The sequence below is a fragment of the Salmo trutta genome, chromosome 33, assembly GCF_901001165.1.
Source record: "Salmo trutta chromosome 33, fSalTru1.1, whole genome shotgun sequence".
Taxonomy (NCBI): domain Eukaryota; kingdom Metazoa; phylum Chordata; class Actinopteri; order Salmoniformes; family Salmonidae; genus Salmo; species Salmo trutta.
In genome coordinates this window covers 6,287,895-6,313,402 of record NC_042989.1, presented here as the reverse complement: position 1 = coordinate 6,313,402, position 25,508 = coordinate 6,287,895, and the positions used below count along the sequence as shown (strand labels likewise).

The 25,508-nt window shown below is 45.5% G+C and overlaps 1 protein-coding gene across 16 annotated transcripts in view; it reads right to left on the bottom strand.

Moving 5' to 3' along the window:
- LOC115172299 (gephyrin) overlaps positions 1 to 25,508 on the bottom strand; it is a 114,964-nt gene that overhangs the window by 44,198 nt on the left and 45,258 nt on the right. For 11 of the 16 annotated variants that reach the window (XM_029729625.1, XM_029729615.1, XM_029729620.1 and 8 more), the window contains exons 2-6: positions 9,459 to 9,537; positions 3,025 to 3,082; positions 2,532 to 2,660; positions 1,135 to 1,296; positions 385 to 558 (exon numbers count right to left, since the gene is read on the bottom strand). In XM_029729625.1, coding sequence (XP_029585485.1) covers positions 385 to 558; positions 1,135 to 1,296; positions 2,532 to 2,660; positions 3,025 to 3,082; positions 9,459 to 9,537 — 602 coding nt within the window. The remainder of the gene's footprint in view (positions 1 to 384; positions 559 to 1,134; positions 1,297 to 2,531; positions 2,661 to 3,024; positions 3,083 to 9,458; positions 9,538 to 25,508) is intronic. The other 5 variants (XM_029729618.1, XM_029729632.1, XM_029729626.1 and 2 more) reach the window with 1 other exon arrangement.

Sequence of the window (25,508 nt, the reverse complement as noted above, 5' to 3'; positions counted from 1 at the left end):
ATATAACGATTAAAAAGAAGTACTGCTACGAACTCTTCTGTGAAGTGAAAACGCTGTGATTATTGGGCAGGAATAAAGCACTCGGGCACAGCAATATTTCAGGTGTCCCCCTTTCCTTTTCGTGGACCTTTTAACATACGGTAGCCAAGCACCTGTATGCTCAAGTGCGGGATGGTTATATCACCCTCTTTCACACACACACACACACACACACACACACACACACACACACACACACACACACACACACACAAACCTCTGAACCTTATGAAAATACAACACAACAAACACGACAATCTCTCTCTATCCCTCCCCCCTTCTCTCTCTACCCCTTTATTACGTCGTGAAATAAATAAAACCCACAGGAGAGCTAAAGAGTGTCACCTTCTCCTCTGTCTGGGTGCAGGCGACGCTGTTGAGGGTGAGGGGCGGGGAGAGGGGCGGCGGTGGAGAGGGCAGGTCCTCCAGGGCATCGTGAACCTCCTTCACCTTCACCACCGCGTCACGCAGCAGGTCAATGGCGTGGGGCAGAGCGGGCAGGATGAACTGGAAACACTCCTGTAGGAGGAGAGAGTTAGGGGTCAGAGGTTAGAGGTCAAGGAGCGTAATACACAGCAGGTGTATTGCATGGGCGCAAACACACACAAAGACATGTGCACACACACACTCAGAGGGACACAGACACACACACCCTTGTGCGCATACTCGTGTTTACATATATATTACCATTAGTATAGTATATATATATATTCCTGCTACCAGTCACTTTTCAGCCCTTTTTACATGTATATCCACCTATCACGCCTACACTGACACTCTTGTGCGCACGCACGCACGCACGCACGCACACACACACACACACACACACACCACACACCACTTATGCTGTTGACATAACTATGATGATTATTTATCCTGTTACCAGTCACTTTCTCCTTATCTCTGCACATATCTACCTCAGTGCTCCAGTATCCCTGCACATTTGGTACTGACCCTGTATATAGCTTCTCCTCTTATTTCTTATACTTTTTGATATTGAATACCGAACTGTTGGGTTGGGCTTGCAAGTTAAGCATTTCGCTGTACTTGTGCATGTGACAAATAAAACTTGAACGCGAACACATCAGATCTTACCTGTGAGCCCTTCTTGCTGCCAGGTAGGTTGATGATGAGGGTTTTGCCTCTGATTCCACAGACAGGCCTGGAGAGCATGCCCAGAGGTGTGACCTGAAGGGAGCCCATCAACATAGCCAGCGCCATCCCTGGGGCCTCACGCTCTATCACCTCTCTGGTGGCCTGCAGCATGGGGAGGGAGCAAGGGACAGAGAGAGTGGGAGGGGGGGGGACATAATTATTTTACGGCACAGACAGTGCGTAGTACAGTTGTCATCACCTGCCTACACTCCACATAACGTGCCCCTACAGCATAGCAGGGTTAGAAACAAGCAACAGCTACTGCTTAATCTACTGTATTATAAACTGGGTGGTTTGAGTCCTGAATGCTGATTGGCTGACAGCCGTGGTATATCAGACCGTATACCACGGGTATGACAAAACATGTATTTTTACTGCTCTAATTACGTTGGTAACCAGTTTATAATACCAATAAGGCACCTCAGGGGTTTGTGGCCAATATACCACGGCTAAGGGCTGTATCCAGGCATTCCGTTTTGAGTTGTGCATAAGAACAGCCCTTAGCCGTGGTATATTGGCCATATACCACACTCCCTCGTACCTTGTTGCTTAAATATACAACTGCCACATCCACTGCTAACACCCTTGTGATTAGGGTAGCTACTCCAATGCACAGGAGCCACAGACAAACAGGCAGATAGCATGTTGACATCTTTAGAACAGTGATTCCTTTCATCTCTGATGTTTCTTTCTTTAGCTCAAACCCCCTCAACTGTGTGTGTGTGTGTGTGTGTGTGTGTGTGTGTAACCCCCTGTTAGCCCCTCAATCCCCTAGGGAGAAATGCCCTCTGGCAGACCCTGTTCGTTCTATCCCAGCGGGGGGAAAAAAGAGTGGAATTGATTTAAGAATAGTGACGTTGTGTGTCCTCGAGTTGAATGACAATTCAAACATGCACATTAGCTGAGAAAGAGCGGAGGACGGATCAAAGAAAGAAAGGAGAGAGAGAAGGGGAGAGAAGGAGGGAGAGAAAGAGAGAAACGACGTTCACAGCCAGCAGCCAGTAGTAATCCCGCGCTTTCCCTCTCTCTCTCACACACACAATAAAAACATTCAACACAACAACCATAAAATATGACACTCATACATACATTTACAAAATATGCAAGATGCATCCTATTGAATTATAACAGAATGAAACAAAATGTTTTATTTATCTGTAATGTGACAAACCTGACAAAGCATAAGACAATCTACGGTTCGACAAACACAATACACACATAAACATGCACACTGACCATGCATGCAGGTGCCAACCAACACACACACACACACACACGTGCAATCACAGCTACATCGGCTTACACTACATCTAGGGTCGACACTCATCCACACTCACATGGACACAAACACAAACTTTGGGGTCCCCATGTACCTCGGGAGTGACATCACGAGGGGCGAAGCCTGTACCCCCTGTGGTCAGGATCAGGTTCAGCTCCTTCTCATCACACCAGTCCACCAACGTCTCCTGAGGAAACAGAGAAGAGAGACAGGCTATTGGCTGGGAGCAGCGTAAATCACAGAAATTACCACCCCATGCGAGGCATCATTGAAAGACGATTTAGACGCACCCATTGTGTGGAACAACTGTTTCCAAGATAGGTGTTTCAAACCACAACAGTTGTTTCATGTAGTGAGAGAGAATACATGTGAGAATCCAAAATGGTGTCACCTTTGAACTACAGCCTGAGGTGGACTCTAGTGGGCAGCATGTGGCATGCAGCTAAAGGTGGGGAGAGAGACAGAGAGACAGAGAGAGAGAGAGAGAGAGAGAGACAGAGAGGGAGGGGTGTAAGAGAGAGAGAGAAATAAAGGAGGGAGGAGATCTTCACCTTAATCTCGTCGATCTCATCCGGGACTATTTTGTAGGAAGATATGATGCCTCCGAGCCTGTGGATGAGAAACACAAAACAACAACATAGTTCATATTCAGACTTCACGAACTCACTAGAGACAGAAAGCGAGGGGAAGGGGGTAGAGAAAAAGGCAAACACAAAACAGGGAGTGAAGATATATGTAGCAAAAGAGGGTAAGTGCGCGAGAGAGAGATGAAAAAGGGTTACCCTGAACAAATCCGTACTCTAAGTTCTGAGCTTATGAGTGATCTGTATGTGCAGGTAAAATACAACTGACTCTCCAAAACAGACAATAAAGGCAAAAACAGAGGCTTTAAAGATAAGTCAGTGTTTGCTATTTTTAAAAGAGTGATTGCGTTTCTCTGAGCTGAGGGGAGAGAACGCCATGAGACCGTTAGTTGAAGTCAAATCGTGTCCACTGGCGCCTACCAGTGGCACATTTATTTACCACACCAGGGGAAGAACTACACAGCAGTGTTCTCCTCACTAGTACTCTCCAACAAAAAATACAATTGTCCTTTAAAACCATGAAAAGCAAAAAGTGAGTCACAACAGATTCAAAAAAACTAAATTGAGACATACGAATATGAGAATGTGTTAAACAAAACAATGCAGGTTTTCATTCATCCAGGAAACCACTTGTGTTGTGTGTGTGGATTGTGTGTTGTGTGTGTTTGGGGTGAGGTACTCTACAAATCTTAGGTAGGGATAAGGGGCTTCTGGGGCTAAGTAGACACGCACACCCACACCCACCGACCCACCCACCCACCCACCCACACACACACTTGGAATGACACTTTTAGCAGTAGCAATGTGGTTTTAAAAGGGAAGGTTCTGTCATCTCATCTGTTTGTCTTTAACAGCAGGGCTTCTAGTCGAGATGCCCACCTGATCTGATTGATTTTACGGGCTGGGTAAATGCTACTGCCCGAAACTCCTGATTATTCTAGGCTTGAAGATTGAAAGGACAAGAAACTAACGAGATAGAGAAGGAGAAGGCAATGGCAATTAGGACTAGCTGGAGAGCAGTAATGACAGAAGGGGGGAAGAGGGGGGGAAAGAGGGAGGGAGGATTGAGCGATTGGTGTGTTTGTTGTGTTGTATTTTTACATAAGGTTGAGCGATTTCTCTCTGTGTGTGTGTGTGTGTGTGTGTGTGTGTGTGTGTGTGTGTGTGTGTGTGTGTGTGTGTGTGTGTGTGTGTGTGTATACTACCCCCTGCCCTTGTCTACAGCTGCTGCGTCCCAGCTGTGCAAATCTGCTCTGTTCTAGGACAGCTCCATTAATAAGATCAATCTGCTACTCCCTCTCTCTCTTTGTCCCTGTATCAATTTAATTCAATTAAAAGAGCTTTATTGGCATGGAAAACATATGTTTACATTGCCAAAGCAAGTGGAATAGATCTCTCTCTGCCTCCCTCTTTCCTCATTCCCCCTCCACCTTGTCTCCCTAACTACTCGGTCAGGCCAGCTAAAAGCTACACTTGAACAAATCTCACAAATGTGCAGACGTACACATACATCAACTAACCTCTCTCTCCCCCCATTGCTCTCTACTTGTCCCTCGCCATCCATCTCGCTCTCCCTGCCTCCTTCGTGATGGGCCCTAACCCATCAGTGTCCGGAGCAGAGCCAGGTATCTAGCTCCATGTCATTGGTGTGAAGGAGAGGCAAGTGTCATCGGTGTCAGTGTGATTTATCGCCTCTCTATTCTTATCGGCTCTCATTAGTAACATTGACACGTCTGTCTGTCTGCCGGCCTGCCTCTATCCCCGTCTGTCTGTCTAATTGCAGCAGCCACCTGAGGTGACAGCACTGGGCCATTATACAAAATGACGTCACTAAACGACTAGCGTCACTTTGATTCGGACACCTTCAAACGTCTCAGACCTTTGGTGATGTGAATGATATTGGAAGGCTGGGGAGCGGGATGAAGGGAGAAACAGAAGGTCAGGGGCCACGGCCAGCATCACTTAAATGACCAGCGACACCTTCAAACGTCTCAGACCTTTACTGGAGGGACTGATGAGGTTAGCAGGATAGAGGGAGAGAGGGATGGAGGGAGAGAGGGATTGAGGAAAGGAGGGGAGGAGTTTGGCAGGAAACAGGGAGCAAGTGAAACATGTTGAAGGAGTGTTGCATCAGGAACAGCGCCAGCTACACTATATGACCAAAAGTATGTGGACACCTGCTCTTCGAACATCTCATTCCAAAATCATGGGCATTAATATGGAGTTACTCAGACTGGTCAATAAAAAGAAAAGATTAAGATGGGCAAAATAACACAGACACTGGACAGAGGAACTAGAAGACCAGAATTCACTGTTGACGTTGAGACTGGTGTTTTGCGGGTACTATTTAATGAAGCTGCCAGTTGAGGACTTGTGAGGCGTCTGTTTCTCAAACTAGACACTATAATGTACTTGTCCTCTTGCGCAGTTGTGCACCGGGGCCTCCCACTCCTCTTTCTATTCTGGTTAGGGCCAGTTTGTGCTGTTCAGTGAAGGGAGTAGTACACAGCGTTCTACGAGATGTTCAGTTTCTTGGCAATTTCTCACATGGAACAGCCTTCATTTCTCAGAACAAGAATAGACTGACGAGTTTCAGAAGAAAGGTCTTTGTTTCTGGCCATTTTGAGCCTGTAATCGAACCCACAAATGCTGATGCTCCAGATACTCAACTAGTCTAAAGAAGGCCAGTTTAATTGCTTCTTTAATCAGAACAACAGTTTTCAGCTGTTCTAACATAGTTGCAAAAGGGTTTTCTAATGATCAATTAGCCTTTTAAAATGATAAACTTGGATTAGCTAACACAATGTGCCATTGGAACACAGGAGTGATGGTTGCTGATAATAAGAATCTCTACATAGGCGTACATATTTCATAGATTTTATTTTATTATTATTTTATTTATCAGCCGTTTCCATCTACAATAGTAATTTACAACATTAACAATGTCTACACTGTATTTATGCTCAATTTGATGTTATTTTAATTAGAGGTCGACCGATTAATCGGAATGGCCGATTAATTAGGGCCGATTTCAAGTTTTCATAACAATCGGAAATCGTTATTTTTGGACGTCGATTTTTTTTTAAGACCTTTATTTAACTAGGCAAGTCAGTTAAGAACACATACTTATTTTCAATGATGGCCTAGGAACGGTGGGTTAACTGCCGTGTTCAGGGGCAGAACAAGAGATTTTTACCTTGTCAGCTCAGGGATTCAATCTTGCAACCTTAAGTTAACTAGTCCAACGCTCTAACCACCTGCTTTACATTGCACTCCACGAGGAGCCTGCCTGTTATGCGAATGCAGTAAGAAGCCATGGTAAGTTGCTAGCTAGCATTAAACTTATCTTATAAAATCATAATCACTAGTTATCAATCATAATCACTAGTTAACTACACATGGTTGATGATATTACTAGTTTATCTAGCCTGTCCTGCGTTGCATATAATCGCTTAGGTACACGTTGCTCCAACCATAAACATCAAAGCCTTTCTTAAAATCAATACACAAGTATATAATTTTAAACCTGCATATTTAGTTAATATTGCCTGCTAACATGAATTTCTTTTAACTAGGGAAAATGTGTCACTTCTCTTGTAAACAGAGTCAGGGTATATGCAGCAGTTTGGGCCGCCTGGCTCGTTGCGAACTGTGAAGACTATTTCTTCCTAACAAAGACAGCCGACTTGGCCAAACGGGGGATGATTTAACAAAAGCGCATTTGCGAAAAAAGCACAATCGTTGCACGACTGTACCTAACCATAAACATCAATGCCTTTCTTAAAATCAATACACAGAAGTATATATTTTGAAACCTGCATATTTAGCTAAAAGAAATCCAGGTTAGCAGGCAATATTAACCAGGTGAAATTGTGTCATTTTGCGTTCATTGCACCGCCTGGCTCGTTGCTAACTAATTTGCTAGAATTTTACGTAATTATGACATAACATTGAAGGTTGTGCAATGTAACAGGAATAACGTTTTGTTTTCGAGATGATAGTTTCCGGATTCGACCATATTAATGACCTAAGGCTCGTATTTCTGTGTGTTATTATCTTATAATTAAGTCTATGATTTGATAGAGCAGTCTGACTGAGCGATGGTAGGCAGCAGCACGCTCGTAAGCATTCATTCAAACAGCCCTTCGCAATGCATTGCGCTGTTTATGACTTCAAGCCTGTCAACTCCCAAGATGAGGCTGGTGTAACCGATGTGAAATGGCTAGCTAGTTAGCCGGGTGCGCACTAATAGCGTTTCAAACGTCACTCGCTCTGAGACTTGGAGTAGTTGTTCCCCTTGCTCTACATGGGTAACGCTGCTTCGAGGGTGGCTGTTGTCGATGTGTTCCTGGTTTGATCCCAGGTAGGAGCGAGGAAAGGGACGGAAGCTATACTGTTACACTGGCAATACTAAAGTGCCTATAAGAACATCCAATAGTCAAAGGTATATGAAATACAAATCGTATAGAGAGAAATAGTCCTATAATTCCTATAATAACTACAACCTAAAACTTCTTACCTGGGAATAGTGAAGACTCATGTTAAAAGGAACCACCAGCTTTCATATGTTCTCATGTTCTGAGCAAGAAACTTAAACGTTAGCTTTCTTACATGGCACATTTTGCACTTTTACTTTCTTCTCCAACACTTTGTTTTTGCATTATTTAAACCAAATTGAACATGTTTCATTATTTTTTTGAGGCTAAATTGATTTTATTGATGTATTATATTAAGTTAAAATAAGTGTTCATTCACTATTGTTGTAATTGTCATTATTACAAATAAATAAAATAAAAAAAAGCGGCCGATTAATCGGCACCGGCTTTTTGGGGGGTCCTCCAATAATAGGTATCGGCGTTGAAAAATCATAATCGGTCGACCTCTAATTTTAATGGACCAAACATTTGCTTTTCTTTCAAAAACAAGGACATTTCCAAGTGAGCCCAAACCTTTGAACGGTAGTGTACTTTTGTATATATAGTGTATAAACTCCCACACCCTCCCCATATATCCGCTCTTTCTCTCTCCCCCTCTGTCAGTCTGTCCATTCCTGCCAACAGTCATTAGCCACTCAGAGCATCTTGTCCCTTGATCACCGCGCCGTCACACACGGTCACTCACTGTCACCCCTGCCGGGGGCCACCCTGTGTGTGTGTGTGTGTGTGTGTGTGTGTGTGTGTGTGTGTGTGTGTGTGTGTGTGTGTGTGAGAGAGAACCCTGGCTGTGGTTCAGAGGGCAGAACGCGTCTGGACATGGCTCTACACTGACCTTTGTTTCCGTTCTCTGCTGTTCTGAGCTTTGAGGTAAATGGACAATTGTCTTTGACAGCCTCAGAATGTATGTGTGCACGTGCGCTTGTGTCTGTCCGTGAGTGTTTGTGTGTACAATTTGCTGCATATAGCCCAGCATTTAGGAGTGTTGGGCCAGTAACTGAAAGTTTGCTGGTTAGAATCCCCGAACCAACAAGGTCAAATCTGCCGATGTGCCCTTGACCAAGGCACTCAACACTAATTGCTCCTGTAAGTCTCGCTGGATAAGAGCGTTTGCGAAATTACTAAAATGTAAAATGTAGTAGTCAGGCGTTAATAGTGGCCAGAGCCTAGTGCATTAACCAGCATTTAACAGTCTCACGGTTAGAGGCTAGCTAGCAGCGCTACATTTCAGTCTAGGCATTAAACAGCAGTTAGCTGGCCTTATGGTTAGCGGCTAGCTAGCATCGCTACATTACAGTCTACATCGCTACATTACACACCACACAGACCACACACACACTGGTGTCTTAACACTCTGCAACACACCACACACACACTTGTGTCTCAACGCTCTGCAACACACCACACACACCCTGGTATCTCAACGCTCCGCAACACACCACACACACCACACACACACACTGGTGTCTCAACGCTCTGCAACACACCACACACACCACACACACACTGGTGCCTCAACGCTCTGCAACACACCACACACACACTGGTGTCTCAACGCTCTGCAACACGCTTCTGCCGCTGTGAAATATCAAGTGTGGCACCAGCATAATTGGACTGAGATTAATCAATTATTTAAATGGCACGTTACACGCTGGTGCCTGACCCCTGACTCTGAGAGGATAGAGGGAGGGAGGGAGGGAGGGAGGGAGGGAGGGAGGGAGGGAGGGATGGGGAGAGAAAGAGGGAGAGAGTAGGAGAGGAGGCTCTGTCCTTGGTGAAAGTGGCTTGTCAGGAGGGTGCTACGTGAGAAACAATCTAAGCTAAGACGAGAGCTGAGGAGGCTGCAGAGCAGGATGGTGCAGTGGTGGAGGAGAGAGGCCAGCAGGTTCACGCACACACACACACTACTCAGGACCTGGATGACTGGTATGTGTGTGCTCGTCTAAAAGCGTGTGTGTGTGTACTCACAGTGACGGGTCGTGGACCAGATCTTTGAGGTTTACTCCACTGCGGTCCTCAGCCAGATTCCTGAAGCAGCTGTCACTCACTGTTGATAGAGAGTGGGAGGGAGAGAGATAGTGAGAGGGAAAGAGAGAGAGAGGGCAGAGAGAGGGAGGGAGATTAGAAGAGAGGAGAAAGAAACCATTAGTTCAGGCCTAGGTAAGTATTCCAACAGTCTAACAAACACACAGTAACACACATCCATCATCTTCAGACTTCAGACTAAGCGTGGACATGTCCACATTGTTGCGACATCTCCATCAACACTCTTTACTCACGGGACCGAGAGAGAGAAGAGAAGTGAGAGAAAGAGGCATGGAGGAAGATTTGAAGATGAGAAGGATGACAGGATGAGCTAAATATAGAGTGCAGACGTGGAGAGAAAAAGAGAGAGCGAGACAGAAAGAGAAAATGGCTGTAGGGTGTGGTGGCGGCAGTGTGGTGGCGGCAGTGTGGTGGCGGCAGTGGCAGTGTGGTGGTGGCAGTGTGGTGGCGGCAGTGGCAGTGTGGTGGTGGCAGTGTGGTGGCGGCAGTGGCAGTGTGGTGGTGGCAGTGTGGCGGTGGCAGTGTGGTGGCGGCAGTGTGGCGGTGGCAGTGTGGTGGCGGCAGTGTGGCGGTGGCAGTGTGGTGGCGGCAGTGGCAGTGTGGTGGCGGCAGTGGCAGTGTGGGGGTGGCAGTGTGGCGGTGGCAGTGTGGTGGCGGCAGTGGCAGTGTGGTGGTGGCAGTGTGGCGGTGGCAGTGTGGTGGCGGCAGTGTGGTGGTGGCAGTGTGGCGGTGGCAGTGTGGTGGTGGCAGTGTGGCGGTGGCAGTGTGGCGGTGGCAGTGTGGTGGCGGCAGTGGCAGTGTGGTGGTGGCAGTGTGGCGGTGGCAGTGTGGCGGTGGCAGTGGCAGTGTGGCGGCAGCAGTGGCAGTGTGGTGGTGGCAGTGTGGTGGCGGCAGTGGCAGTGTGGTGGTGGCAGTGTGGCGGTGGCAGTGTGGTGGCGGCAGTGGCAGTGTGGTGGTGGCAGTGTGGCGGTGGCAGTGTGGTGGCGGCAGTGGCAGTGTGGTGGTGGCAGTGTGGCGGTGGCAGTGTGGTGGCGGCAGTGGCAGTGTGGTGGTGGCAGTGTGGCGGTGGCAGTGTGGCGGCGGCAGTGGCAGTGTGGCGGTGGCAGTGTGGCGGCGGCAGTGGCAGTGTGGTGGTGGCAGTGTGGCGGCGGCAGTGGCAGTGTGGCGGTGGCAGTGGCAGTGTGGCGGTGGCAGTGGCAGTGTGGTGGTGGCAGTGTGGCGGCGGCAGTGGCAGTGTGGTGGTGGCAGTGTGGCGGCGGCAGTGGCAGTGTGGCGGCGGCAGTGTGGCGGCGGCAGTGGCAGTGTGGCGGCGGCAGTGGCAGTGTGGTGGTGGCAGTGTGGCGGCGGCAGTGTGGCGGCAGTGTTGGGGCGGTGGCAGCAGTGTTGGGGCGGTGGCAGCAGTGTTGGGGCGGCACCATGGCTGTGTGTTCCATATTAAGGAGCTAACTGACCTATAGCCTATTAAATACATGATAAAGCAGTGACATTTCAACCAGCAACACTGACTGGGCTCTAATCATTGTCTACTGCGCTCTACTCTGCTCCACATCAGGGAGAGAGAGAGAGACGAAGGGATAGAGTGAGAAAGAGAGCGATAGGGAAGGAGAGACAGAGAGAGTAGGGAATAAGAGAGGGAGAGAGAGTAGGGAAGGAGAGAGAGGGATAGGCAGAGGAAGTGTTGAAACACTTGCTTCATAATTGCAGCATTCCCCTAACCCCCTTACTCCCATCTTATAGCCAAACCTCATGTCTTCGCTCTCTCTCTGCGCTCTCCACTTCTATACCCCAACTACTCCCTCTTACTCTCCCCCCACTCACTCTCTCTTTCGCTCGCTCTTCCCCCTTTTTACTCTCCCTCTTCTCCCTCTCTCCCCTGCTAACCCTTGATCTATAAATAGGCCGATCCCTGCAGGAGACAGCAGGCAGCAGGAGTGATCTCTACATAGAGGAGAGGAGAGAGAGAGAGATGAGAAAGACGGGGAAAGTGTGAACGCGAGAGAGAGCGAGAGAGAATCTGACTGCAGTTGGAACAGGCATGAAAGGAAACATTTTCTAAATTCAAAATGTGGAATTTTGAGTGGAGGGTGTAGAGAGAGAGAGAGAGAGAGAGAGAGAGAGAGAGAGAGAGAGAGAGAGGGGGGGATACCATGGAGGGTGTAGAGACAGAGAGAGAGAGCGGAGGGTAGAGAGAGGGGATACCATGGAGGGTGTAGAGACAGAGAGAGCGGAGGGTAGAGAGAGGGGGATACCATGGAGGGTGTAGAGACAGAGAGAGAGAGAGAGAGAGAGCGGAGGGTAGAGAGAGGGGGAATACCATGGAGGGTGTAGAGACAGAGAGAGAGAGAGCGGAGGGTAGAGAGAGGGGATACCATGGAGGGTGTAGAGACAGAGAGAGCGGAGGGTAGAGAGGGGGAATACCATGGGGGGTGTAGAGACAGAGAGAGAGAGAGAGAGAGCGGAGGGTAGAGAGAGGGGGATACTATGGAGGGTGTAGAGACGAGTGCTGCTCCAGAGACAGTTCTTCCTGGTCGGGCAACTTGGTCAGGAAAAACTCTTAACCATCTGCTTCCCTCTCCTCCACCCCTCTCCGTCCTCTCTCTCTGAGCTTCATGTGGTTCAACATATTTGTTTGCAGACGGGAGGGTAGATTAGCCAATATAGAGTAGAGTAGGGTAGAATAGTCAGAGCAGACAGCCCAGTAGCAGAGTGAGAGGGTAGGGAGATTCCCTCTCTTCTCCTATCATGTATCGCTCTCTCTGGTGAGACGCCCCTGTGCCACAGCCCCAGGCAACAGAGAGAGAGAGCGAGTGAGCGAGAGAGGGAGGACACGACTGTGCTGTGCTGTAGTGACTAGGCTAGTAATGATAAGAGTGAGTGAGTGAGTGAGTGAGTGAGTGAGTGAGTGAGTGAGTGAGTGAACCAAGCGATGTACAAGGTCAAAAGCCTATTCCAGGGATATTCAAACTGGGGTCCACAGAGGCACTGCAAGGGGTCGGTGAAAATAAAATATATGTTTTTATTAATATTGCTAGTGATAACAGAATAAACTCATTTTGAATTACATACCTACCCAGTTTGCCTGTGCAGGGGTGTCTGGGCAAGAAACGTTTGAATATCCCTGGCCAATTCTATTCCTTCAATAACCCTTTCCCTTTCTGTCTCTCACCCCAATTAAAAGTACTCTCTCTTACCGTCTCGCCTTTCACACCAACAGTGCAAGGCCACACACACACACACACACACACACACACACACACACACACACACACACAACAAACCCATGGAAGTGAGACAGAAAGAGAGGAAAGAGAAGGATAAGAACAGAACAGGGCAAAATAGGGCAACGTGAGAAAAAGGAAGAGACAGGGGAGCAAGAAAACGGGAGGGAGAGAGATGGAAGTACGTGCGTGTGTGGTCAGCTCCTCGTAGGGCTGACGTACGGATCAGAGACAGGAACACACTGATCCCCAGGCTCACGGTCAACAGCGGTAGACCGCCGTGCCGTCTGTGTGTGTGTGTATTACATCCACGTGGGAAGTGAGTGAAGTGAGCTAACGAGGGAATGAAAGAGAGGAGAGAGAGAGAAAACGAGCGAGAAAGGGAGGTACAGAGCGAGAGAGAAGGTCCCTAAACTGAGCTCTATTTCAAAGCATCTCCCTGTACAATGGTAACGTTTCCCGGATAACCATTTAACAAAGCAGAGGCAGAGAGAGGAGAATAAGCTATTTATACAGTGCATTGGGAATGTATTAAAGACCCCTTCCCATTTTCCACATTTTGTTACGTTACAGCATTATTCTAAAATTGATGAGAAATCCATCTACACACACAATACCCCATAATGACAAAACAAAAACAGTTTTTTAGTAGTGTTGCACCGATATGGCATTTTTGGCCGATACCGATATTTTACATACCAAAAAACCTGATACCAATATGCGGTACTTAAAATGTAAGCGTCCTTTTATGTAACGCCCTGGCCATAGAGAGGGTTTTTTGTTCTCTATTTTTGGTTAGGCCAGGGTGTGACATGGGTGGGCGTTCTAGGGTTCTATTTCTATGTTGGTGGTTTTCTTTGTTTCGGCCGTGTATGGCTCTCAATCAGGAACAGGTATAGATCGTTGTTGCTGATTGAGAGTCATACATAGGCAGCCTGTTTTTCCTTTGGGGTTTGTGGGTGAATCATTTCTGTTTAGTGTTTGCACCTGGCAGTACTGTTTGGCTGTCGGTTTCTTGTTTTTTTGTCTAACGTGTTCTTTCTTTATTAATAAATTCATTTAAGATGAACACATCCTCCGCTGCACCTTGGTCTCATTCTGACGACGGCCGTTACATTTTAAGCATTCTAGTACAGTTAAATAGTTAACACACACAGCGGTCTAAGGCACTGCATCTCAGAGCAAGAGGCATCACTACAGTCCCTGGTTCGAATCCAGGCTGTATCACATCCGGCTGTGATTGGGAGTCCCATAGGGCGGCGCACAATTGGCCCAGCATCGTCCGGGTTTGGCCAGGGTAGGCAGTCATTGTGAATAATAATTTGTTCTTAACTGACTTGCCTAGTTACACACACAAGTTATTTTGTTGCCATTTACGTGTGTCCCCATCACCAGTAAAACATAATCAAAACCTTTTTCTTTGACTTACTTGCTGTGCTGTTTCGTTGTTCATTCGTTCAGTCGTTTCATTCTCAATCAGGATTTCATCATATATGTCAAGCAGTGAAGTTTCAGCTCTCTGTCCGTGGTCTCTCTTCCTCGGTGTGCACTGTCACTGTGTCCATTTCCATCTTGTCCAGCTGCGTATGTAACATTTCACGTAAACCCGGTTTCTTGTCTGCATTGAAGTAGCGGTCCTAGTCCATAGCATGGAGCATGGTGGCGACAGAGTAAAGAGAGAATACCACCGAATAGCTTGTTCCCAACCTGTGTCGGCAGTTTTGTCGATCAGACGTTTCAATGCCATGACAGAGGGTATCACGTCTGCTGCAGGAACAGTCGATGAGCTTATTTCTCAAGTCAGTTGTTCGAATAGAGCTAGCTGATGTTAGTGTGCTCATGTTTCCAAGTGGCAGCAGCGGTATGACAACCAGCACATTCATGAGCATGAAATACGACTTTCCTCAGTACGAAATCCTTGACGACCCACTGTGCTGTCAGACTCAGCATGCTCATGGGGCTGATATCGCTGGTCCAAATCTCAGTCGTGATGCTAATAGCAGTGAAGCTAATACTGTGTAACTCCGGTAGGGTAACATCTGAACATTTGCACACTCGGTAGTGTGTACCGGTTCTCAACCAGTCGGTGAAAGCCAACATCGCCCACGACAGAGAACGGTTGATTGTCAAGGGCCTTGAAAACCATTATCTTGTCGTTAATGGAGTTGTCTCGCTGAAATGTTCTTACTTTTTCAAATGACTGCTCGATTTATTGACTGCTTGATCCACACAGCAGACATTATGGGCTAGGTTAGGAATGCTGTGAGGCATGTGTAGCGCTAAATTTTACGTGGCGTCATTACGTCATGTACCTACGTTATATAGGTATGCATGTCAGCTTTGACATCAGTTTTGCACATTGGAGTTACACTAGACATCGGCTGATTCCGATATCGTCACCGATATATCGTGCATCCCTAGTTTAGAAATGTTTACAAATATATTAAAAATAAAAAACAGAAATACCTTATTTACATACAGAACCAATCAAAAGTTTGGACACACCTACTCATTCCAGGGTTTTGACTAGTACTGTAAGTATTTCAGACCCTTTGCTATGAGACTCGAAATTGAGGTGCATCCTGTTTCCATTGATCATCCTTGAGATGTTTTTACAAGTTGATTGAAGTCCACCTGTTGTAAATTCAATTAAATTGTACATTATTTAGAAAGGCACACACACCTGTCAGAGCAAAAACCAAGCCATGAGGTCAAAGAAATTGTCCGTAGAGATCCTAGACAGGTTTGTCAAGTCTGGGGAAGGGTACCAAAACAATTCTGCAGCATTGAAGGTCCCCAAGAACACAGTGGCCTCCATCATTCTTAAATGGAAGAAGTTTGGAACCACCAAGAGTCTTCCTAGAGCTGGCTGCCCAGACAAGTCAGCAGGGCATTGGTCAGGGAGGTGACCAAGAATCCGTTTGGTCACTCTGACAGAGCTACAGAGTTCCTCTGTGGAGATGGGAGAATCTTCCAGAAGGACAACCATCTCTGCAGCATTCCACCAAATCAGCAGGGACAGGAAAACTAGTCAGGATCAAGGGAAAGATGAACGGAGCAAAGTACAGAGAGATCCTTGATGAAAACCTGCTCCAGAGTGCTCAGGACCTCAGACTGGGGTGAAGGTTCACCTTCCAACAGGACAACAACCCTAAGCACACAGCCAAGACAATGTAGGAGTGGCTTCGGGACAAGTCTCTGAATGTCCTTGAGTGGCCCAGCCAGAACCCAGACCTGAACCTGATCGAACATCTCTGGAGAGACCTGAAAATAGCTGTGCAGTGACGCTCCCCATCCAACCTGACAGAGCTTGAGAGGATCTGCAGAGAAGAATGGGAGAAACTCCCCAAATACAGGTGTGCCATGCTTGTAGCGTCATACCCAAGAAGACTCAATGCTGTAATCGTTTCCAAAGGTGCTTCAACAAAGTACTGAGTAAAGGGTCTGAATACTTACGTAAATGTAATATCAGTTTATTTTTAATACATATGCAAACGTTTCTAAAAAACAGTTTTTGCTTAGGCCTTATGGGGTATTGTGTGTAGATTGAGGAAAAAAACAAGTTACTCCATTTTAGAAGGCTGTAACATAACAATGTGGAAAAAGTGAAGGGGTCTGAATACTTTCCGAATGCACTGTATCTGCAGGGTGAACGGAGGCAAGCAATATGAGTATTTGCCTGGGGTACTGTAAGTGTAGTTAGTGGCCTGTGTTCGGTGTTTAGTACAGTGGTCGCCTGGTCATAGCCTAGCACACAGCCCCAGTCCCTGCTCATATTAAACAGTGGTGTGTGGAGAGCAGCCCCACAGCCCCAGCCCCACCTCAAGCCCTAGTCCCAGCCCTAGCTGCAGCTCCAGCTGTAGAGAGAGAGATTGACTACGTTTAGTATATCCACTACCCTGCACTGCAGCTGTTCCCCCTCTCCCTCGCTCTCTGGAGTTGGTTGTGTGAGGAGGCTGAGAAGTTGCTGTCCCTTTTTTGTTCATTTCTTATTTTATGATCTTTTTAAAGCTATAGGATTTAGGTTAAGCTATTTATTTGATTTTAGCCTGCATTGTCGGGTGAGTTAGTCGTTTGGGTGGCATTTATTTATATATTATCACCTGGAGGAGCCGTCCCTGTCTCTTTGCTATGCTTTCACGTGTATGCCTAACCCGTATGTGATGGTGGAGGATGTTCTCCTCGCTGTGGGAGAACAGACTGGCTACGAAAATCTTTCACCTGCTTCGCGAATGAATAAAGCAGTGGTTGTGTTACTGAAAGAGAAGCGCCTTGTCAACTGGCTGGTTGAGACAGTTGTTACTCTAAACGATGTATTTTTTTGGCAAATCGAGCCGCTTTTCTCCCCGGCTACGAGGGTTACTATATCCAATGTGCTACCGTTCATTATCGATGGCAACCTGATGCGAGAGCTCGGACATTACGAGCTCGCACATTATGAGAGAGTTAATACTTGGATGTAAATACAGGTTACTGCTTGTTTTTAGTCTCACCAACAAAAGCTTTAGTCTGAAGTGTTTCTAACGTGGGGAGATTGGACATAAGCGGCACGCACAGGGATCCTCTGTCGTGTCTGGCTCCAAATCTGAGAGCGGGCCGAGGGGGTTCGGGGCAGTCCCGGCCTCCATACTCAACGCCAAACTGTTGACGTTAATGTAGCCGAGGTTGCCTTGGCAGGGAGCTCAGGGGCGGGCATGATACACTAGCGGTTCTGGGGGGGGGGGGGCAGTGCCCCTGTGACAACAATTTTGGACCCCCTTGTGGCCCCCTTAAATGTGGAGTATGAAATAATTTTTACATAACAAATTTTTGCTATCATTCTTTTTTTACATCCATTATTAGACAGTGGCAACGATGATGATTATGAACATGGTCTTTTGCCTGCGAATGCCTGCAATGCAGTGAAGAAAACAATATGACAACAATAATGCCTAATGTAACTGGCCCCTCTAACAGTGCAACTGGCCCCAGCTTGGCCCCCCCAGTTGAAATGGTCTAGAACCGCCACTGGCATGATAGTGACTGAAATCCCGGCAGTAGTTACCGAGGGCAGCAGCAACGCTGACTCCGAGGCTGATACGCCCGTCTCACAGAAAATGGAGAATGATGTGCCCACTGTAATTACAGACATGCAGGGCAATGTGTTCAGTGTAATTACAGACACGCAGGGTGATGTGTTCAGTGTAATTACAGACACGCAGGGTGATGTGTTCAGTGTAATTACAGACACGCAGGGTGATGGCGGGGAGGAGTTGGCTGCAGTGGGGTAGAGTCGGGTTCCGTGGAACTGCCTGATGAGGATGGAGGAAGAGACTGACACGCCGTCAGATATCCCCATCAACGTAGATGTAGCATCTCAGGGTGGAGTCCCAGTTAGGTTCACTGTACACATTACAGCGGGATAATGATTTTCTGCAGGATTCATTTGGTAAGAAGATTGACATACAGGTTTTTTTTTCCTAATGTAGAGAAGTTTATCAGGACAGTCAATCTCATCAGTGGGCTTGGATATAGTTAGAGGGGCCGTTGGTGTTTGAATGGCCATGTCACAGCAGTAAGAGAAAGGTCCAACAGAAGGAAAGAAAGTGGTAGAAAAGAAAAATGATGGGTATGATCCTGCATCACAGGGTGATTTGACTCAGCTGTGGGAAGGTATTGACTCAAGTTAGCAAAAAAATGTTAAAAACATGTTTTCAATTTGTCATTTTAGGGTGTGTAGATGGACGGAGAGAAAAATATACACTACCATTCAAAAAGATTGGGGTCACTTAGAAATGTTCTTGTTTTTGAAAGAAAAGCTAATTTTTTATTCATTAAAATAACATAAAATTGATCAGAAATACAGTGTAGACATTTATGTTGTAAATGACTATTGTATCTAGAAACGGCAGATTTTTTAATGAAATATCTACATAGGAGTACTGAGGCCCATTATCAGCAACCATCACTCTTGTGCTCCAATGGCACATTGCGTTAGCTAATCCAAGTTTATCACTTAAAAAAGCTAATTGATCATTAGAAAAACATTTCTCAATTATGTTAGCACAGCTGAAACTGTTGTGCTGATTAAAGAAGCAATAAAACTAGCCTTCTTTAGACTAGTTGAGTATCTGAAGCATCAGCATTTGTGGGTTCGACTACAGGCTCAAAATGGCCAGAAACAAAGACCTTTCTTCTGAAACTCGTCGTGTTGGTAGCAAAGATGAATGTGTATAAATCGTCTATGGTTGGTTAGTTCTCAGCTGGCTAGCAATCATGCTGCCAATTTAGTGACGCTAGCTAGCTAACAGCAAGCTGACAATATTGAAATATCTATGATAGGTATGCTTAGCTAGCCAGTCTAATGGAGATCAATGAAATTAGTGGGGTGGTTAAATTGCTTATTGTTCTTTATTTTGTTGTAGGTGGTACAGAATCTGATTGCAACATGTGCTTCCAACACCTAGCTCTGCAAGGTGAAGGTAAGTTGGCCAAAATATTTACAAGCTGACGGCTCAGATACAGTGCATTTGGAACGTAAATCAGAGCCCTTGACTTTTTCCACATTGTTACATTAGAGTATTATTCTAAAAAAAGTATTGTTTTTTTATGTTCCTCATCAATCTACACACAGTACCTGATAATGACAAAGCAAAAACAGGTTTTCAATTTTTTTTGCACAATGACGCTTGGCATTCAGGCCAAAGAGTTCAATCTTGGTCCTTTAGGTGCCTTTTGACAGACTCCAAGCGGGCAGTCATGTGCATACAGAGGAGTGGCTTCTGTAAGGCAACTCTACCATAAAGCCCTGATTGGTGGAGTTCTGCAGAGATGGGAGAACCTTCCAGAAGGACAACCATCTCCACAGAGGAACTCTGGAACTCTGCCAGAGTGACCATCGGGTTCTTGGTCACCTTCCCCAGATCTGTGCCTCGACACAATCCTGTCTCGAAGCTCTACGGACAATTCCTTTGACCTCATGGCTTGGTTTTTGCTCTGACATGCACTGTCAACTGTGGGACCTTAGACAGGTGTGCCTTCCCAAATCATGTCCAATCAATTGAATTTACCACAGGTGGACTCCAACCAAGTTGTAGAAACATCAAGGATGATCAATGGAAACAGGATACACCTGAGCTCAATTTCGAGTCTCATAGCAAAGGGTCTGAATACTTATGTAAATAAGGCATTTCAGTTTTTTTATTGTGTGTAGATTGATTAAATATATAAAAATCGTCATAAATTTTAGAATGAGGCTATAACATAACAAAATGTGGAAAAGGTTAAGGGGCCTGGATACTTTCTGAATGCACTGTAGCTCAATTTACAGTAAGCATGGTATAAACATGAATTGGGTAGTGTTTGTATGGTTTGTGTTATGGGTAGCCTGAGGACCACAGAGTACCTTCCAGACCATGTAATCAATTTAGTCTACCCCTCTTCTCTTTTTAATTAAAATTATACTTTTTTTACTCCAGTTGTCTGGAGTCATCCACAGTGCCCTGCTGAAACAAACCCCAAAGCGCAGGAATTTGGGGTACACAAGCATGGTGGAGCTGACAACTTGCAGTTATGGAGCACAACAGGATTGTGGGACAGAAACCAACACTGAAAAGGTATAAAATCAAGACTACAACAGTAATGACACAACTACCTCATTCTTCTCTCCACATATTCTCAAAACACAATACAAAGACATGTCTACAAAATTCCTTTGCAAAGGGCTACTATTGACAAGAATGATCTGTCAAAGTCAACGGGACAGGGGAGATTTACAGACAGTACTTTGAGATGAGGAAGGGGGTTTCGGTTGTGCTTAGAGAGTAAATGTACTGTTGTGTCAGAGAATGATTCAGGTGCCATTTCTCATCCATCTCCCATACACATACTGTGCAAGCACTGCCTTCCTAAGACTTTTCAAACAAACATTCTTTAGCCCCCCCAGCCCATTCACTTTGTTGACTGACCTTTCCTCTCAAAAGCAGCTCCCAATGTCCCCTCATTGTCCCTAAACAATACGCTAACCGGTCCCATTCGGTTGATGCCTTCACCAACTACGTCCAGTCCACAAAAAGTGTAAAATGCTAACACCACAACCATGTACTTCCAGGAGATGTGAAGTACCATCAAATAAAGGACCAAACAGTTGGTGGTTAAGAAGCCCTACACCAGTTTCTGCAGAACCTTATCCAGCTGACCGTTCACCGCAGACAGGACAAACCCATTGCCATGAGCACAAAGAGTCTCACCTTCCCCAGCCAACCATGCCGAACACAATTGCCAGTGTACCGAATACAAGCTGCGTTTACACAGGCAGCCCAATTCTGATTTTTTTCACTAATTGGCCTTTTGATCAATCAGATGTGATTAAGACCAATTAGTGTAAATAAATAAAAATAAACATTTTTAAAGATCAGAATTGGGCTGCCTATGCAGCCAGTGTGGCTCAGCATAAGACCATGTAGAACAGGGGTTGCCAACCCTGTTCCTGGAGAGCTACGCTCCTGTAGGATTTCGCACCAATCCCAGTTGTAACTAACAGGGTTCAGTTTATCATCAACCATCGAGTTATTAGAATCAGGTGTGCTAGATTATGGTTTGAGTGAAAACCTACAGGATGGTAGCTCTCCAGGAACAAGGTTGGAGAGCCCTGATGTAGAACCACAATCAAATATGGATATTTTTTATACATTTTTTAAATGTGTCTGCCCTTATAGATTCACAGAAGATATTCATATACAGTGCATTCGGAAAGTATTCAGACCCCTTTTTCCACATTTTGTTACCTTACAGCCTTATTCTAAAATGTATTAAATACATTTAAAAAATACTCAGAAATACTTTATTTACATAAGTATTCAGACACTTTGCAAATGGGACTCGAAATTGAGCTCAGGTGCATCCTGATTCCATTCATCATCCTTGAGACATTTCTACAACTTCATTGTAGTCCACCTGTGGTAAATTCAATTGATTGGACATGATTTGGAAAGGCACACACCGGTCTATATAAGGTGCTGGACCTTATATAGATTGACAGTGCATGTCAGAGCAAAAACCAAGCCATGAGGTTCGAGACAGGATTGTGTCGAGGCACAAATCTGGGGAAGGGTACCAAAACGTTTCTGCAACATTGAAGGTCCAAGAACTCAGTGGCCTCCATCATTCTTAAATGGAAGAAGTTTGGAACCACCAAGACTCTTCCTAGAGCTGGCTGCATGGCCAAATTGAGCAATCAGGGGAGAAGGGCCTTGGTCAGGGAGGTGACCAAGAACCTGATGGTCAGTCTGGCAGAGCTCCAGAGTTCCTCTGTGGAGATGGGAGAACCTTCCAGAAGCATAACCATCTTTGCAGCACTCCACCAATCAGGCCTTTACAGTAGAGGCCAGATGGAAGACACTCTTCAGTAAAAGGCACATGACAGCCCGCTTGGAGTTTGCCAAAAGGCACCTGAAGGACTCAAGATTTTCTGGTCTGATGAAACCAAGATTGAACTCTTTGGCCTGAATGCCAAGCGTCATGTCTGGCGGAAACCTGGCACCATTCATACAGTGAAGCAAGGTGGTGGCAGCATCATGCTGTGGGGATGTTTTTCAGTGGCAGGGACTGGGAGACTAGTCAGGATCGAGGGAAAGATGAACGGAACAAAGTACAGAGAGATCCATGATGAAAACCTGCTCCAGAGCGCTCGGGACCTCAGACTGGGGCGAAGGTTCACCTTCCAACAGGATAACGACCCTAAGCACACAGCCAAGACAACACTGTAGTGACTTCGGGACAAGTCTCTGAATGTCCTTGAGTGGCCCAGCCAGAGCCTGGACTTGAACTCAATCGAACACCTCTGGAGAGAGCTGAAAATAGCTGTGCAGCAATGGTCCCCATTGAACCTGACAGAGCTTGAGAGGATCTGCAGAGAAGAATGAGAGAAACTCCCCAAATACAGATGTGTCAAGCTTGTAGAAAGACTCGAGGCTGTAATCGCTGCCAAAGGTGCTTCAACAAAGTACTGAGTAAAGGGTCTGAATACTTATGTAAATGTGATAGTTTTTGTTTATGGCTACCGGTAGTTGTTTAGCTAGCTAACATAGCTAGGTAGCTACAGTAGTTAACTAAGTTAGCAAAAATAAAAATGATTTGCCTTCCCCCCACTAACACAGTAGTATGTTTGCCAGCAATACACAATATGGGTTTCAGTGCATAAACTTACTTAGCTAGGCACCGTATTTATCATCTGCCCTCTAGATGCTGGCATCGGCTGTAGCTGAGCTTCTAACGTTATCTAAATCCAACTGCTTGTTTCGAATCCTCTGTGCTATATTCCGGTTAAAACGTGTATGGTTGAATATACGCTCCATGGTCAAATTCGTCTTGATGAGAGGAATCACTTTAAACTATTGCATCTGGTCAGTTCTTTCAGTTTATTCCAAAGGATTGTTGTTAGCGTCCGCCTTTTTTTTTTTTAAAAAGCCCATTTTGTGAGAGGGATGGGGGCCAGAACATGAAGCACCGCGCAACACAAATTGTAGTCTTTCAGAGACTGGAACAAATGTGACTGTTTGTATATTTAGCAGCCACCGGACGTCTTTCAGCGGTTCCTATCAAATAAGGACAACCATATTTACACCCACAAAAACATACATTGCAGTATAACATAGAGACTTCGCAATTCCACAAAACAGGAATACAGTAATAGGCTGTAGGCTTGTTCATTTAGCAGACAAGATGTGCTTATATTATGATTTTATAGTAAGAAGAATATAATTGAACTTAGCTGAATAATATATTAAGGATATTTTTCCGTTCCGGAGTGAGAGTACGCATATGAAGTGGCTATTTTACGCGTAAAAGTGATCATTTGAAACAGGTCCTATATTCTATATTTATAGTTATTTGGCAACTTTAGTTGTGAATGATACAAACCATATAATGCCTTAGAAATCAAGACATATGGACGGCATAGTGCGATTATAGGGTATTGATGATTTTATTAAGTCGCAAAAAAAGCTTGCGCTCTGTTCCTTGCCCTCAGGCTGTACACGCTGTTCTCTTATCAAGTCAAAATATTCTCACCCATCAGACTATTCTCAATTTCAGTATAGAATGGTCCATTTTCAAATGGGCAGGAACATGGGCAAGAGAAAAAAGACATGTTATCCGTATGCGCTCCAATAGCGAACGGAGGCCACTTTCCTGCGGGTTCCTTTCACTCATTTCGGGTAGGCTACTATGGTTATTTCGCTGCATGACAGGTGATATTCCGCCCATACTCTGTATGCCATGGCCTCTTCAACCCTGCAGCTACCCAGTGCTTAATTTGGGAAACAAAGTGAAATCTGTTCGGGAACATCGATAGTAACATGTTTTCACAATGAAACATATTTCATTCAAATTGTTTATAGCCCCTCTCTCTCCACGCTGGAGAAAGAAATGAAGGCGAGAGGGAAGGAGATGGAAACGCACAGTGGTGAGATATTCTTTAGCGAAAGGTAATGCGTCAGCCTAATAATTATGAAAATATAAAAAATGCCCTATTACTAGGCTATTCAAATCAAATAAAAATGCACTATAATTGCAGACTAACTCTGAATTTGTTTAATTTAAGATAGACCAATTATGTACCAAAGATGTACCAAAGATATCTTAAGTCAGTATTATTTATGTTTTTCTGCCATATGCGGTAGGGCGTTTGCATAAGCTCTAATATGCATATGGATGTTTTTAATTAATCAATTAGAAAGCACTGTCCATTTCATTGTGTTAGGCTTTGAAACAACATCCACAACGACCATGTTTTCCACTCAGTTGCAACCTGTTGTTTCAACCATTTTTCTTCAAATTGATCAATCACAGTGAGGTGAGTTTTAAAAGCACATACTGTTTTGATGATAAGTGTTTGACGTGATTTTCCATTGTATTTGCATTGATGTCAGAGTGGTTAGAGGAACAATAGAGCCCTGAGTACCAGACCATTAGTTACCTGATGATCGTTAGAGTTGGGTACTACGAAGACCAGAGTGCATAAGAGGAGATTACCGTGACTCCTTCACATAGAATTTTATTGCGGTCATGACTCATGACTGCCGGTGTGGAGGTAATACGGTCACCGCAACAGCCCTAGTCTGGACTGTGAAGAGACCTCTGGTGGCATGTCTTGTGGGGTTTTCTAACGAGATCATAGTTTTGATGATACTTTGCACCAGTAAGTAGCCACGCCCCGAGGGAGCTCAGAGATCGTATCAGGATGATGGAATGCCCCTTTTTACGCAGAGTGCATAAAGGCTTGGAAGAGAAATTAACATCAGACCAGAAAGACGTGAGACTGTGGTCCACACATTTGAAATGGTTAGAACGTTGAACCTCAACACGAGGTGAAGAAGATAAACTCACTAGACCCGTACATTGCCAGGCTGCAGCTGTAAAGTGGTTCAAACCCTGACTATCCTTCGAGCTAAGAACAAGTTCTGAACAAAGACACCACTGGTGACCGAACAACTAAGGACATTTTGACCTCTGGTGGACAATCAGAGCCTTACAAGTGAGCTGAGTGAAGAAGGCTTGGTTTCAATAGAGATAGATGATGAACGACGGCATTCACACGTAAATACAATAATGATTTCTTATTCCAAACGGGCGGTGGTTCATGTGCAAGGTATTATGATTACTTTGAGGGTAGTTTCCATCTCTCTATGTTGTAACAAGCCGTCATATCTAGTCAGTCCACTAGGGACCTTTGTAAGTGTGTATGTTTTTCTGTGTTATTATTTAGTTAGCTAGT